We start from the raw sequence: 14,537 nt of genomic DNA, 5'->3' as shown, positions 1-14,537 counted from the left end.
ATGAATGTTGCTGGAGTAAAATGTTGGAAGCATTCTGAAGATGACACAAATCAATCCTTTCAAATGTTTTAGTAGAGCTTGCATTAAAGAGGCATCAAGGCTTATCATGCTCATTTTCACCTTTTCAACTACATCTATAATTAATAATTCAGAAAACTTACTTCACTATCAGTTTAAAGGTACTAACCCCATTGTGGTTGATCAACTTAGGAAATAGATAAGAATGCAACATCAATTTAAATTTATATCATGTAGGCAAACATTCCAAATCACTTCACAGGAGTAAGATAATGTGCAACGCACCTACTTTGACTTCAGTAGCGCTTTTCTCTAACCTCAAGCCATTAGCTGCTGAAAAACTCATCTATGATTTGTTGCTTCCAGAATCAAAGCTTCCCCTTTAGAGCTGACCTGGAATCTCCATGATGTACGCTTGATCAGGTGGCACCTGTCCAATGTCTTTGTTAAAATTAGCTTAGCTCTTTGTCCCCTAACATTTGAATTTCAAGATTCTTCTGTTTTTGAGTTCTTCCACAATCTAATTCTTCGCAATCTCTCTAATGCCATCCAGCCCCACAACTACCTCCCCATGAAGAACAGGTTTTTTAAAATTCACTCATGGGAGTGGGAGTCACTGGCTGGCATTCTATTTATTTTGCATTTCTGCTTGCCCTTGAAAGTGATGATCAACTGCCTGCTTGAATGCTGCAGTCCATTTGGTGGAGGTGCACCATGCTGTTGAGAACAGGTTTGCAGGATATTGGCACAGTGGCGCTGATTGCTCTGACTTTAGCTTTTGCTGTACCAGTGACATTGTCTAGGGTTATCATTAGAATAAACTCTTCTTTGCTCATCTGCCTTTATTTCCTGTTCAAAATTCTTTGTTTATCTAAGGTGTGGACCACCTCCTTTATTACCATTTTTGGTTTGTGTTTATTTCTCTGTGACCTTATGGCTTAGGGTACTTCCTACATAGGAGTTGCCAAGTCATAATTTAAAATGTGAAATTCAGTTAATAACTGGGCCACTGCATGAGTAATTCTTACCAATTGCATAGTATTCCAATTTATTTAATCACCTTATTCAGTTTTGCCAATTTCATCAAACTACTTGACTTCAGATTGCAAGTGCAGATTTGCTTCAAAGCTCTTCACATTAATAAATCCCAAGTACTTTCTATAATCTTTAAAATTTCCATCTTGGGATTTTTTTTAAACTAATACATATTTTAGCATTTTAAATTGAATTTTAGAAGTATGTTCCAAGGAGTGTTTTTATTGCTAAATTAAGGGTCATGAAGTCAGTTTGATTTCAGCAGCAAAGTTCAATTGCAGTGTTCTTTAAAAAAAAATTGAATTGCGAACCAACAGTTAGTTGAGTGACCAGAAGTTAGGACTTTCTGTTTGAAAGCTGATTTGTTTATTGTATTTTGTTGTTTCCATTCTATAAAACAAAATAACTATATGTCTCTTACAGACCAACAGAACGAGAACGGACAGAAAGACTAATCAAGACAAAACTTCGGGAGGTAATGATGCAGATGGATTTGGAGAATGTCACGTCCAAAGAGGTAGGTGTACGAAGAAAATCAACAAAATTCAAGATAGGTTCTGAATTGATTATCTATTGATCATGACATTTTTTTATCATTAAAATATAATGGAAAATTTTCTTAAAAATCCGCATGTTGCATTTTGAGATCTTCGGTGATGGAAATTCTAATTTCAGACATTGACTGCATCTTGCTTTGTAAAGACTCTTACTGACAAAGTACGCTTGCTTGACTTGGATTTGTCTATTTTTAACTATTTGGAGATTGGATTCCGTTTCATCATTCAGTGTAGGTGTACAATTTCCAAGTAATAGCCCTTATTCTGAAATAAGAGTCCAGAAAAGGGGTAGTTTGAGTTTAAATGAAATATTAAATGAAGTATCTTATTTGGGTGAAAAGTAGATTTTGCTGCCCAGTAAGAGTGATGGTTCATTTGTCGTCTTACTACTGAAGTATTTTCTGACCTTGAATTTATTGCCGATTTTGTTTTCATTTTGTATAAAATCTGTCACAAAAATGATCCTTTATACTTCATTACAGATTCGCACAGAATTGGAGATGCAAATGGTCTGTAACTTGCGAGAATTTAAAGAGTACATTGATAATGAAATGATTGTAATCTTGAGACAGATGGACAACCCGACTGAAATATTTGAGCATGTTTACCTGGTATGATAATTATACTATAATTGATGTGTCTTCTGTTCATTGTTTCTTTGGGTATAGATGTGATAGATGAAATTAGAGTTAACTGCTGGGAACTAAGAAGAGTGATCAGGAAAGAAATTAAATAGCCCTTTCTTGAGCTGACCTTAAAGAGCTTTGGTTCAGCTACCTTTTGCCAGTTGTGATAGCTTGGTTTCCTAATCAAGACATAATTAGAAGGTTTGTGTAAATCTTCAGAATACTTCTAAAGCCTTTTTTTTTCTGCAACCTGATTGTTAGGCTACTGTTTTTTTTTATATAGATCCAGCATCTTGTTTTCTTCCATTGAGTCCCTTGCTTGTGGTAGTCTGTGACTATTAGAAATAGTAAGAAATAAGCTTGTCTAGCACTCTGCCTATACTTTAACTTGCAGCAAGTCCTGATCACCAATACCACCTTGGTTTGCTGGCCTGTGTTAGCCTCTGATCAGTAAACAGTCTGTTATAAAATCACGTTCTTTTGTTCAAAATCCCTCATAGTTTGTCTCTCCCATTTCTGTGCACATCTGATTTTAATCATTGCACCTTGCTTTCAGCTGCCTATGTTTTATGTTCAGTTTTGCTTTTTGTTTGTGTGAAGACACTTCTTCAAAACAAGCTTTTGGTCAGTTGTTCTCATAAAGTCTTGTATTTAAGTAGCTACAGTTACTTGGCAGCAAGCACCAGCACTCCAGAGCAATACTGTTTAGCTATAGCACTTATTGCAGAACCAAGATCATGGATTGGTCTCTCCAAACATTAGTAAAGCTACTCCATCCCCAAAGGGTTTGATTAGTTACATGACCATCATTTTGTGTCAATAGAAGGATGCTGATGATGGCTTCCTATTCAATTTTGTCCAATAGTACTGTAAAGTGCCTTGGAATGTTTCACTCTATTAAAGGCACTATATAAATGCAAGTTGTTTTTCTGCCACACTTTGCTGGTAACAACATTGGCATGCTACCACATGCTGTCATACCATCTTGGTTGGAGAGTCCTTAAAGACTGATAACTTTAAAATAATTGCAATTTTATCCTTTTATGACAAATCCCGAACATTGTCAATGTTAGAATAATTTCTGAGAAATACCAGAAATGCGCTAATAGAAGTAGCGATAAAAGTATTACATTAGATGCAAAGTTCTTTGAGATATCCAAAGGATGTGATAAGGTACTACATGAATGTATCAGCTGACGAACAACTTTGTGTCTGCATTTGTTGTGAATGTTCTAAATTCCATGTAAATATATTTTCTTCATGACTTCACTTATCTCTGCTGCGATTTATCTTTTGTGGGAGTATTCTGTTTCCAAAATCAAGCTATGTTTCCTGTACTAAAAGTTTTTCACAATATGAAACCAGCTGCTGCCTGCTGATGTTGAATTGCAGCCAGCGTTATAAGGATAGACAATAGTCAGCTGGCCTAAAAGTCAAAGAAAATTTGTTTTACTCTGAAGGCATAAACATTACATCAAAGAATCGTAAATCAATGATCTGTGACCTGTTTTCAGCGTGTAATTGTCAGTTCATTAAGAAGATAACCTGGAAGTAGTGTGCAGCCTCTTCTGCTTGCTCGTCCTCTTCTTATTATAGTATTTCCTTCCCTTTCCCTTTCCACCCTTCCTTCATCTCATTCTCCTCCTTCATGATGAATCAAATCATCTGTTCAAGTATGATTTCAAGTGGAATGGTGAATGAAGGAATAGTGAACATCTCTGCATTCGACACTGTTAATTTGTGGCTTCCCATTAAGAATTAAGTTTTGTGCAAACACATCATGTTTTATCTGTGAAGCTTAAAAAAAAGTTCCACATTAATAGTTAATGCTGTTGTATTATCTTGTACAGTCTCATCTTCATGCTTATTCTCCCCTGCAATATTAAACATGGACATTAAATTCATTGTTTGGGACTTTTGATTAAACAAAACTAGAAATGCTGTGCAAGTAATACCAATGCTGCCAATACCAAAAAAGTTTAATATGCCAATCAAACTAGTCACGAACCTGATACAGTTGGGTGCAAGTTTGCTGGCAACTTAACTTCCCTTTTGCTCTGATATGCTTGTAATGTGCACCCATGGTGATGTGGTAGGAGAAACTAACTTGCCTGAACTCCTTTGTTTCTGTGCTGAATGTTTGGAGTTTGTTTGGATTATTCTATTAGATCTCAACATTAGCCGGTTTATCTCTATTTGCAGGGCTCTGAATGGAATGCATCCAATTTGGAAGATTTGCAGAGCCGAGGGTAAGACCCTCTAAAATGAAACCTGCGCAGACGTTGGCCAGACTGTCGAACCTAACTGTTGATCCGCATTGCATAAAGAAAAAAAAACTAGTCTGTAGAAATGCTGCATGCTCGTTGCTGCAGTAGTTTTATTTTTGAATATGATCATTTTTTAAATATCTTTTATAAGTTTTTAAAATAATTTTTGTAAGGACAAATCAAAATGACATGTTGATTTGACATGAGAACAAATTTTGGACTTTGTAGAAAGTATTTTCTCCATTATTATTTTTGGATAATGTTTGCATATGAAAAACGTATAATTTGATTCTTAGTAACCTTGATCATTTCAGAGTGTACTTAGAAGTCTCTGAGAAATCCAAATGGATAAATCTAGTAATATGTACTCTGAGGGGAGACCGAGTTTGAGATACTTAGGTTTCTTTCTTCCTTTGCCGAACCCCTCAATTTTGCAATCTCATGTGACCTCACTATTCTGATCAGACCATCTCTGATCACGCCAGACTGGTATTACCTTGACATTAGCAACACTGTTTCAGATTCCCACCATATACTGTATTTTGCTTTTACCTTGAAGTTTCTTAGCTACAGATCTGCAAAATCATGCATCTTTTACCAACTGTGATGCCCTGATCTACTTAAGGATGAAAAGTATGTCAAGGGATGTAGAATTGCAAGTCTTTGGTTGACCACTCTTTTTATTTTTTAAGTCATCCTAACAGCATATGGGTTAATCTCAAAAAGCATGATCAGGTCCTTGCACACAATTACAAAATGATTGCACCATAGGAGAGTGTATGGCCCATCATGTCTGAGGAACAAGTACTGTAGTATCACTTCCCCACCACCTCCCTGTAACCCTGTGCATTTTTCCCCAGTTTATTTTCACTCAAGACAACACGTTGATTTAAGGAACTGTGAACAGGATATTTTAAATTTTTGTTGACTTTTTTAATTTAATGATTAGCGACAGCTGGTTACTCGCTTTTTTCAGTTGATTACTGTTTTACTGCGTTTTAGCAATTGGGAAGCTTATTGGGTTAGATTAGAATACTTAGTGTGGAAACAGGTCCTTCGGCCCAACAAGTCCACACTGACCCTCCGAACAGCAACCCACCCAGACCCATAGCCCTATATTTATCCCTTCACCTAATACTACGGGCAATTTAGCATGGCCAGTTCACCTAACCTGCACATTTTTTGGACCGTCAGAGGAAACTGGAGCCCCCGGAGGAAACCCAAGCAGACACTTGGAGTATGTGCAAACACCACACAGTTGCCTGAGGTGGGAATTGGCGCTGTGAGGCAGCAGTGCTCACCATTGTGCCATTGTGCTGCCCATTGGTGACTTTTATAAAACCACATGTTGCATTTACTTGAACATTTCTAATTTTTCATTGGCAAATTGTAATGTAATGTTGAAGTTTTATTGCTTAACAGTTAGAAGGAATATCTTAGCTTCATTCCCTGTTTGAGAGGGAAGACCAGAGACCCTATTTCATTGAGTTGTATATCAGAATGAGTCTAAGAGCATCCTGGCTTGTTCAATTTTTCTCTCTTAGCCTCCCTGTAGGGAAACCTCTTTGTCTTCACTCGATAATTCGTTTTAAGCGCTATTCTTGATGGAGCCAGAATTTCATTGCAGTTTTCAATTTGACATGTTTCTTAAGTTTCAATATTAAACTGCATTTGGTCACCATTGGTCAGTTAATTACCAAACTTCCTCACTTATTTTTGTGTTAAATGTAACTGAGCGTACATTTATTGACTGCCTCCCGATGAAGTTTATGGAAGTTTCTTGCGTCAATTTTTAATTTACAAATACATTTTTAAGTATCTTCAGTAATGTTCATAAGTTCATCCTGCATTTTATCATAATGCCTATATCTCCCCTGCAGACCAGCCGTGCTTGTTTTGGTAATAGTCATGGCCGGTCAGGTGATTAGAATGTGGTGCTGACAATGCCAAGGCCATGGGTTTGATCCCTATACTGGGTCTGGAGGCTCGGTTCAAGTCCCAGCTGCTGCAGATTTGTCATAATATTTCTGAACAGATTAATTGGGAAATATCTAAGCATCTAAAAGAAAATTCTCTTCCAATTCAAACATGTAAAATATATTTACATTTACAGTCTCAATTTAGAAAAGCTTATTTTTTTATTCTGTGTGCCTGATAGTGGTTGCATTTAATTTAAACGCTTGCTGTATAGCACTGACTGACTGAGTTTTCATGTGCTAATTTCTTTGTATTTCCATTTAGGATTCGGTACATCTTGAACATCACCCGTGAAATTGACAACTTCTTCCCAGGGATGTTTGAGTACCATAATATCAGGGTATATGATGAGGAGGCCACCGATCTGCTTGCATATTGGAATGATACGTACAAATTTATCTCAAAGGCAAAGTATGTAATTAGACAGAATCTCTCATGATGTTAGGAAGTTTTTATCAATATGATCTTGCTTTAAATTTTAAAATGTCATACAGATATATGCTTTGACTGCATAGTTGGTTCATGCGCAACTCTTTACGTTCTAATTGTTTAGTCTCAGTAGTTACCTAATTTTAGCTATAACTTATTTATATTGTATCTTTCCTACTACAGAATATCATTAGAAAATCAGCCTAGTTTTCACCTTAGTTTGTTTGAAATGAACTGAAAAGATCTTTTGAGATGTTCAGTGGTTATTAACAATAATGGTCCTCTTCAAACCAGCTGAATCAAAAACACTTCTGTTAAATTGAAAGGTAGCTTTTCTTTTAAAAAAAAATTGACATATACTGAAGAAAGTAGTAGTTTCAGGATATGCTGGGACTGTAAAAATGCATTGCTATTTTTATTTAATTTTTGGTTCTTGAAATGAAAATGATATCCCTACCTGGACATTGTGCCACCAAACTTTAAGGTACATTTTTCCACATTCAAAATCATTTGGTACAAAGTTGTGCTTTGAAGTGTTGTGCCTGATTTTAACCTTGGGGATGACAGCTGTTCAAGTGGCATATAAAATGGCAGATTATAATATTGGAATATAATGTGTCAAGTTTCATGTCAGTTAACGTTTTGATCATTATTAATGGGGTTTGATTCTGAATAATTGTTCATTCTTTAGAAACAGAATAATTAATAAATGTGAACTAATATTAGACTTGATAGTTGTTGACAAAATACTTTCTATTGTTTATATTTACAAAATGAATGCGATTCAGATTCTAATATTGAAGCATTTTAAGACTTCCTATCTATTCATTTATTTTTGCTGTTGGCATCTTTGAGCATGCTGTTTCAGTAAGCATAATAAAATTGGCTGCTGAGCTGCTGTGATAAGTAGATAAACATGGCCCATTATAGCAGGGATAGAAAAACTGGTACAAGTTGATATAGAATGGAGAACTTAACTGCCATCAGTACTTGTGATCAGTGTCAAATTACAAAATTGTTATTGGAAGTATAGTGTCGAACAGAACTATCTTGCTACAATCTGTAATTTGATTCCTGAATGATGGGTTCCCAGTGAAGTAAGTTGTAGTTCTGACATGTCTTTGCAAAAAAATGTAGGAGTTGTATAAATAGGAGTGTAAAATTCTGCTAAGTTGCCCTTGTGACATTGGTAAAATTTAGTTTTGAATGCTAAATATAAATTCCACATTTCTTAGAATTATCACTCAAGTTACCACTTTTTCAGAATTTTGATTTTAAACATGTATTTCTTTTTCCATCAGAAAAAATGGTTCCAAATGTCTTGTTCACTGTAAAATGGGCATCAGCAGGTCCGCGTCCACAGTGATTGCATATGCAATGAAGGAATATGGCTGGAATTTGGAAAAAGCTTACAGTTATGTGAAGGAGAAGCGGACAGTTACAAAACCTAATGTGAGCTTCATGAGACAACTGGAAGAATACCAGGGTATCTTGCTTGCTAGGTGGGTACACCATCTTGGATAGTTTCTTTTTCAGAACACCTTAATTTGTAGTATCAGATATGTGCTGTGTCTTGTTTGTCTTTACTTTCTTGATTCACATTTTCTTTCCTCTATTTACCTCCTGGCACACACACACACTGGATGGGGTCTGATAGAACGGCAGGCAGGGCTGCCATGTACATCTCCACGGCTTCCACTGATGATGCTCTAGACCCAGGTGCTGCAGTGCAACCCAAGGTAGAGCCACTGCCAATTTTCCCTCTCTCCTAGTCAGCTGGGCACCTTGTGTCTGCATGGTCCTGAACCAGACAAACCAGGTGTGAGATTACCAACTCCCTGTGAGTGGAAATGTCAAACCAAATTGTGATTTGAATCAGGGTCTCTCATTCTGAGAGTTGGTTTCATTTGGGTGAAATATCTGAAAAGAGAAACACAAGATTACGGTGATTAAATTCCTTAAGAGCAAACCACAAACGGGCAAGTTCCTTGAACTCCAGCCTCCATTCTTGTTGTGCCCTGCAGTACTCAATGTGTTCTTGTATTTTTGTTTTTTTTTTGTGCAAAGTACTATGTTGTATAAAAATGGTTGAGTTATGTGATTAGTGGTCTATAAAGCAAAACCTGTATGATTTAAAACACCCAAGCTTTTTGTTACTTGCTGAATACGGTATATTTAAATATTTATATTTAAGTGGAAAATCTCTAACTTGAAGTTGGTGTGAAGCCTTCTGAAAGGAACAGTTCTAACCAATGAGCTGGAGAAAGCTTGAATTTGGGATAGTTTAGTTTGCTCACTGCACTATTTTCTTCAATCTATTTATGCTGACTACACTATTTTCTTTTAATCTATTTCCACTCAATCTATTGTAACAATATACATCTGCATTAAATTAGCTGAGAGGAAAAAAAGTAGTTGTCACACATTCTGGATGTCTGAAATCTTCCAGAATCTTTTACTCTCTTTTTTTCGTTGGCATTTTCACCCCACCACAAATTTTAATTGGTATCTGCATAATTTAAACCAAACACACACACTCTTAACTTCATATTTTTCTCACATCCTTCATTTCTGCTAACTCACCGTATTAGCTGATTTGATATAATTATTTCACCTACAGTGCTTGAAAATTCTGTGAAAGGTACCTGGTTTTAATTAATCCACTTACATAATCCATGGTGAGACTTGTTTACAGTAGCAATTTAGTTTGGTACCTAATGTCATTTAGTAAGTAGCATGCAGGTCTCCGGATGTTAAGGCCTCATGTAAAGGTGGCAGTATGAAAATGCTATAACATTTGCTTGAAGGAAGATTGCCATGGACTGCACTCAATCTCAGATTATGTTCTTAGAAGCTTGGGTTGTGCTTAGAGAGTAGATTAAAATAGAAACATTACCACCAGTACTCCATTCTGTTACTTACTTGTAGTTCTTCTCTAAGATGATAGTTGCATTCCCATGCATTGCCATGTTTTAGAAAATCGTGCAATGAAAATAGTGGGACCTATGGGAAAAACAGGGTTGGGGTGAATCACCAAAAGTATCAGTCAAAATCGAAACAAAAATAGTAGTTAACCTAACACAAATAATAGCATAATCTAAGTACATTTTTATATCCTATATTTCAATGAAATAGTACAATAAATGTAATACTTCAAGGGGTTTCTGAATTAAATAATGTTCCCATTTGAAATTTGCTGGTGCTGGTCCTGCTGCTGAATTCAATGCTGTAGCAGCTTCTAACTTTCATTTCCAGCTAATGCGGATAAAGACCTCCAAACAATGGGATTTCTCCCCAACAAACGTATTCCCAAAAACATTTCCAAAGAGGAAGATAAAAAAACAGGTAGTTTTCTTTTGGTGCGAGTAAAAATCTTTTTTATTTTGAAGGGATGACTAAAGGCTGGGATGCTCTGGCTAGGTCTCTGGTCTCAGAATGAGGGGCCACGAATCTCAGAATCTCCTCCCTCCACGTGTTTACGAAGCACGTGTTATAGGAGAACTACCTGTACTTAGTACAAAGAAGAAATGCAATAGGATGGGTTTAGCATATCGCACAGAGCATATGTGATTAAGTGTGATTTTCTGCCTGCACATTTCATGTCTTGGCACTCCTGCCCCCATATATCATAGCAAAGAGAATGAACTAGTAACAACATGCTCTAAAGGCCCAGAGAAGGCTAATGCACCATTTTTGAACTAATCTCCTGTTTCCAAAGACAAAGTGCTTTTGCAGCAGCTCACAAATTTTGTAATGGATGAAATTGAGATTTATTACTATTGACATTGCATTGTTTATTTGGTATTGTAAGTAGTGATTTTTGTTTGAACTGGCTTTGCTGTATTATGTGCATTTGTGTTTGCTGACATTTACAGTGGACTTTGATTTGGGATTGGGGGTATTGTAGTCCTGACCAAATTCTAATGGTGTTCTAAAAGGTTTTTATTTTAATATATATTTGGATTAATGCATTACTGCAAATGAACTCATTTTGTTTCCATGATGATGATCAGTTCAAGCTTTTGCTGCCTTAGTATGTCCAAAAATAGTTGGCAAAACTATATCTGTAAAAATCCTGAGACACGTTGCATCATAGCGTCTCAGTTTTTATTCCAAAAGAACAGGAACTTCATGTATTTTTAATAGACGGAAGTAAATTTGATGCTTGGAACTTTTAAGTTCTCTTTTTATTGATGAATGCAAACTGTAATTTATAACCATCGAAAATGATTCTACTTTCTATGTTACGTTTTCACCAGTCCATGAAATGTCACAATATTCCCATCGGTTAACAAAGGAAAGTTTGGTTGCTCATCTTGTGGTGTATTCTCCTGTTAACCTAGCATTATAATAATTTGGTATCCTAATCAAAGGGTCAAGCTGACAGAATGGGTATGGTTCATTTTACTTGAATTGGGAAGGCTAATAGTTACAATTGCACACAAGGAAATTTTAAGAATTGAATCATATTGGGCATGGTGTAAGATTAAAAATCAAAAAAACATTTCATTCTTGTACATTATGAAAGACTGGCTTTCTTCTACAGTATAAGTTGTGAACTTATGAACCTTAAGATCTGCATTGTCAAATTATCAGTAAAATATAAACTGTAAATTTTAACTTTAGATTGTTGTAGTTTCATACTTTAATTTTGTTTAATTGTAAAAATAGACGATTTTGAGAATCACTGCTTTTTGAGTAAATGCAGATTTGAGAGCACTATTTATTGGCATCTTATTAGTGAGAAACCATAGAAATATACTCCTTAGTAACAGCTAAAAATTATTATTTTTCTTTCAAAACTGAAAATATCAACTCTGTCCAGTTTGTAGTATTTAACGTCAGTTGTCCTTTGTGTACCATAACAGCATTCTGTTACCTTGTTAAATGGCATAAGGTAATCAATAGTCATGTTAAAAAAAAATTGCAGTTATAAGATTAAGGTGTATCAGAAGCAATCTTAATGGCAGAAAGATGTATAATACAAGATGTATGTTATATACTCAATATTCAGCTATAATTAGTTTCTGTAAGGCCTTCCTTCGCAGAGGAAAAAAGAAACTTGCCACCTGCTGAGGCAGTCACGTATTCCTCACCGTACCATGGTCACGACTTGGTGATTTTTGTTTTCCTTTTGGGAAGAGTTTGGAGTATTCATTCTGGCTGGCTGCAGTTACATTCAGGATCTTCTCAATGGGGCTGCTCATCCTGGTTGGCTACAAGGTCTTGGTCTTCCTCCTGCTGGCCATTGGGGTGCTGGTCATGCCTGGACAGAGTGGCTTTTTCTCCTCTTCTCTGCCTCTAGAGGGTCACCCAGGGCTGTGGAGTTCGTGTGGTGGAGTGTGGCTTGCCTGGTTGGGCAGTATAGGGAGCTGCACTGTTGACTGGGTTGGTCCAGACAGTAATGACAACACTGATCTTGATGGAGGGAGGCAGGCAGGAAGTGAGGGTGACCAAACTGTCATGGCTGGCTTCCTGCTGATTGGATTGTGGAGGGGTGTCAGCTCCTTTTGTCTGGGATGGGTGGCTTTATCGTGTCAGCACAGGTTCTGAAAGTGGTCATGGCTTGCACAGCCTCTTTGGCATGTTGTGAGCAGCAACAGAGACTTAGCAAAATGTGGACCATGACTCCAGCAGAAAATTTAGGGCCCAGCGTGGAATGCATGCCATTGCTTGAAACTTGAAAGGGTTCAGAAAAGATTTACAAGGATGTCACCAGGGTTGGAGGATTTGACAATAGACAGTAGGTGCAGGAGTAGACCATTCTGCCCTTCGAGCCTGCACCTCCATTCATTATGATCGTGACTGATCATCCTCAGTCAGTATCCTGTTCCTGCCTTATCTCCATTACCCTTGATCCCACTATCCTCGAGAGCACTATCCAACGCTTCCTTAAATGAATCCAGAGACTGGGCCTTCACTGCCTTCTGGGGCAGAGCATTCCACACACCCACCACTCTCTGGATGAAGAAGTTTCTCCTCATCTCTGTCCTAAATGGCCTTCCCCTTATTTTTAAGCTGTGCCCTCTGGTTCAGAATTCACCCATCAGCGGAAACATGTTTCCTGCCTCCAGAGTGTCCAATCCTTTAATAATCTTCTTCGTCTCAATCAGATCCCCTCTCAGTCATCTAAACTCAAGGGTTATTCCTGATGAAGGGCTTTTGCCCGAAACGTCGATTTCGCTGCTCGTTGGATGCTGCCTGAACTGCTGTGCTCTTCCAGCACCACTGATCCAGAATCTGGTTTCCAGCATCTGCAGTCATTGTTTATACCTCAAGTGTATACAAGCCCAGTCGCTCCAATTTCAACATAAGATAGTCCTGCTATTCCAGGAATTGACCTCGTGAACCTACGCTGCATTCACTCAACAGCCAGTATGTCTTTCCTCAAATTTGGAGACCAGAACTGCACACACTATTCCAGGTGTAGTCTCACCAGGGCCCTGTACAGCTGCAGAAGGACCTCTTTGTTCCTATACTCAATCCCTCTTGTTATGAAGGCCAGCGTGCTATTCGCTCTCTTCACTACCTGCATGCTTGCCTTCATTGACAGGTGTACAAGAACACCCAGATCTCTTTGTACTGCATTTCTACCTAACTTGACTCCATTTAGGCAGTAATCTGCCTTCCTGTTCTTGCCACCAAAGTGGATAACCATACATTTATCCACATTAATCTGCATCTGCCATGCATCTGTCCACTCACCTAACCTGTCCAGGTCACCCTGTAATCTCCTAACATCCTCCTCACATTTCACCCTGTCACCCAGCTTTGTATCGTCAGCAAATTTGCTAATGTTACTATTAATACCATCTTCTATATCATTAATATATATTGTAAAAAGCTGCAGTCCTAGCACTGATCCGTGCGGTAACCCACTGGTCACCGCCTGTCATTCCGAAAGGGAGCCGTTTATCACTACGCTTTGTTTCCTGTCAGCCAACCAATTTTCAATCCAAGTCAATATTTTGCCCCCAATATCAGGCGCCCTAATTTTGCTCACTAACCTCCTATGTAGGACTTTGTCAAAGGCTTTCTGAATGTCCAGGTACATTACATCCACTGGTTCTCCCTTGTCTATCTTCACAGTTACATCCTCAAAGAAATTACAGAAGATTAGTCAAGCATGATTTCCCCTTCATAAATCCATGCTGACTCTGACCTATCCTGTTACTGATATCCAGATGTGTCGTAATTTCATCCTTTATAAGTGACTCCAGCATCTTTTCCACCACTGAGGTCAGATTAACTAGTCTGTAATTTCCTGCTTTCTCTCTCGCTCCTTTCTTAAAAGGTGGCACAACATTAGCCACTCTCCAGTCCACAGGAACTGATCCTGAATCTATCGAACTCTGGAAAATAATCACCAGTGCATCCACGATTTCTAGAGCCACCTCCTTCAGTACCCTGGGATGTAGACCATCAGGTCCTGGGATCTTATCAGCCTTCAGACCTAACAGTCTCTCCAACACCAATTCCTGGCAAATATAAATTCCCTTCAGTTCAGGTCCTTCAGCCACTGTTACCTCCGGGAGATTGCTTGTGACTTCCCCAGTGAACACAGATCTGAAGTACCTATAGGGAGAGCTGAAAATGTGTTGCTGGTTAAAGCACAGCAGGTCAGGCAG

At 37.7% G+C, this 14,537-nt stretch overlaps 1 protein-coding gene across 4 annotated transcripts in view; it reads left to right on the top strand.

Moving 5' to 3' along the window:
• The window catches only part of ssh2a (slingshot protein phosphatase 2a), a 172,327-nt gene that overhangs the window by 138,482 nt on the left and 19,308 nt on the right, over positions 1 to 14,537 (top strand). For all 4 annotated transcript variants that reach the window (XM_060847943.1, XM_060847942.1, XM_060847941.1 and 1 more), the window contains 5 exons: positions 1,477 to 1,570; positions 2,093 to 2,221; positions 4,439 to 4,485; positions 6,745 to 6,891; positions 8,211 to 8,411. In XM_060847943.1, the coding sequence (XP_060703926.1) occupies positions 1,477 to 1,570; positions 2,093 to 2,221; positions 4,439 to 4,485; positions 6,745 to 6,891; positions 8,211 to 8,411 (618 nt within the window). The remainder of the gene's footprint in view (positions 1 to 1,476; positions 1,571 to 2,092; positions 2,222 to 4,438; positions 4,486 to 6,744; positions 6,892 to 8,210; positions 8,412 to 14,537) is intronic.

This window comes from Hemiscyllium ocellatum, chromosome 31, assembly GCF_020745735.1.
Source record: "Hemiscyllium ocellatum isolate sHemOce1 chromosome 31, sHemOce1.pat.X.cur, whole genome shotgun sequence".
In the NCBI taxonomy this organism is placed as follows: domain Eukaryota; kingdom Metazoa; phylum Chordata; class Chondrichthyes; order Orectolobiformes; family Hemiscylliidae; genus Hemiscyllium; species Hemiscyllium ocellatum.
Note: the sequence above shows the minus strand (reverse complement) of the source record. Positions and strands in the feature narration are given on the sequence as shown.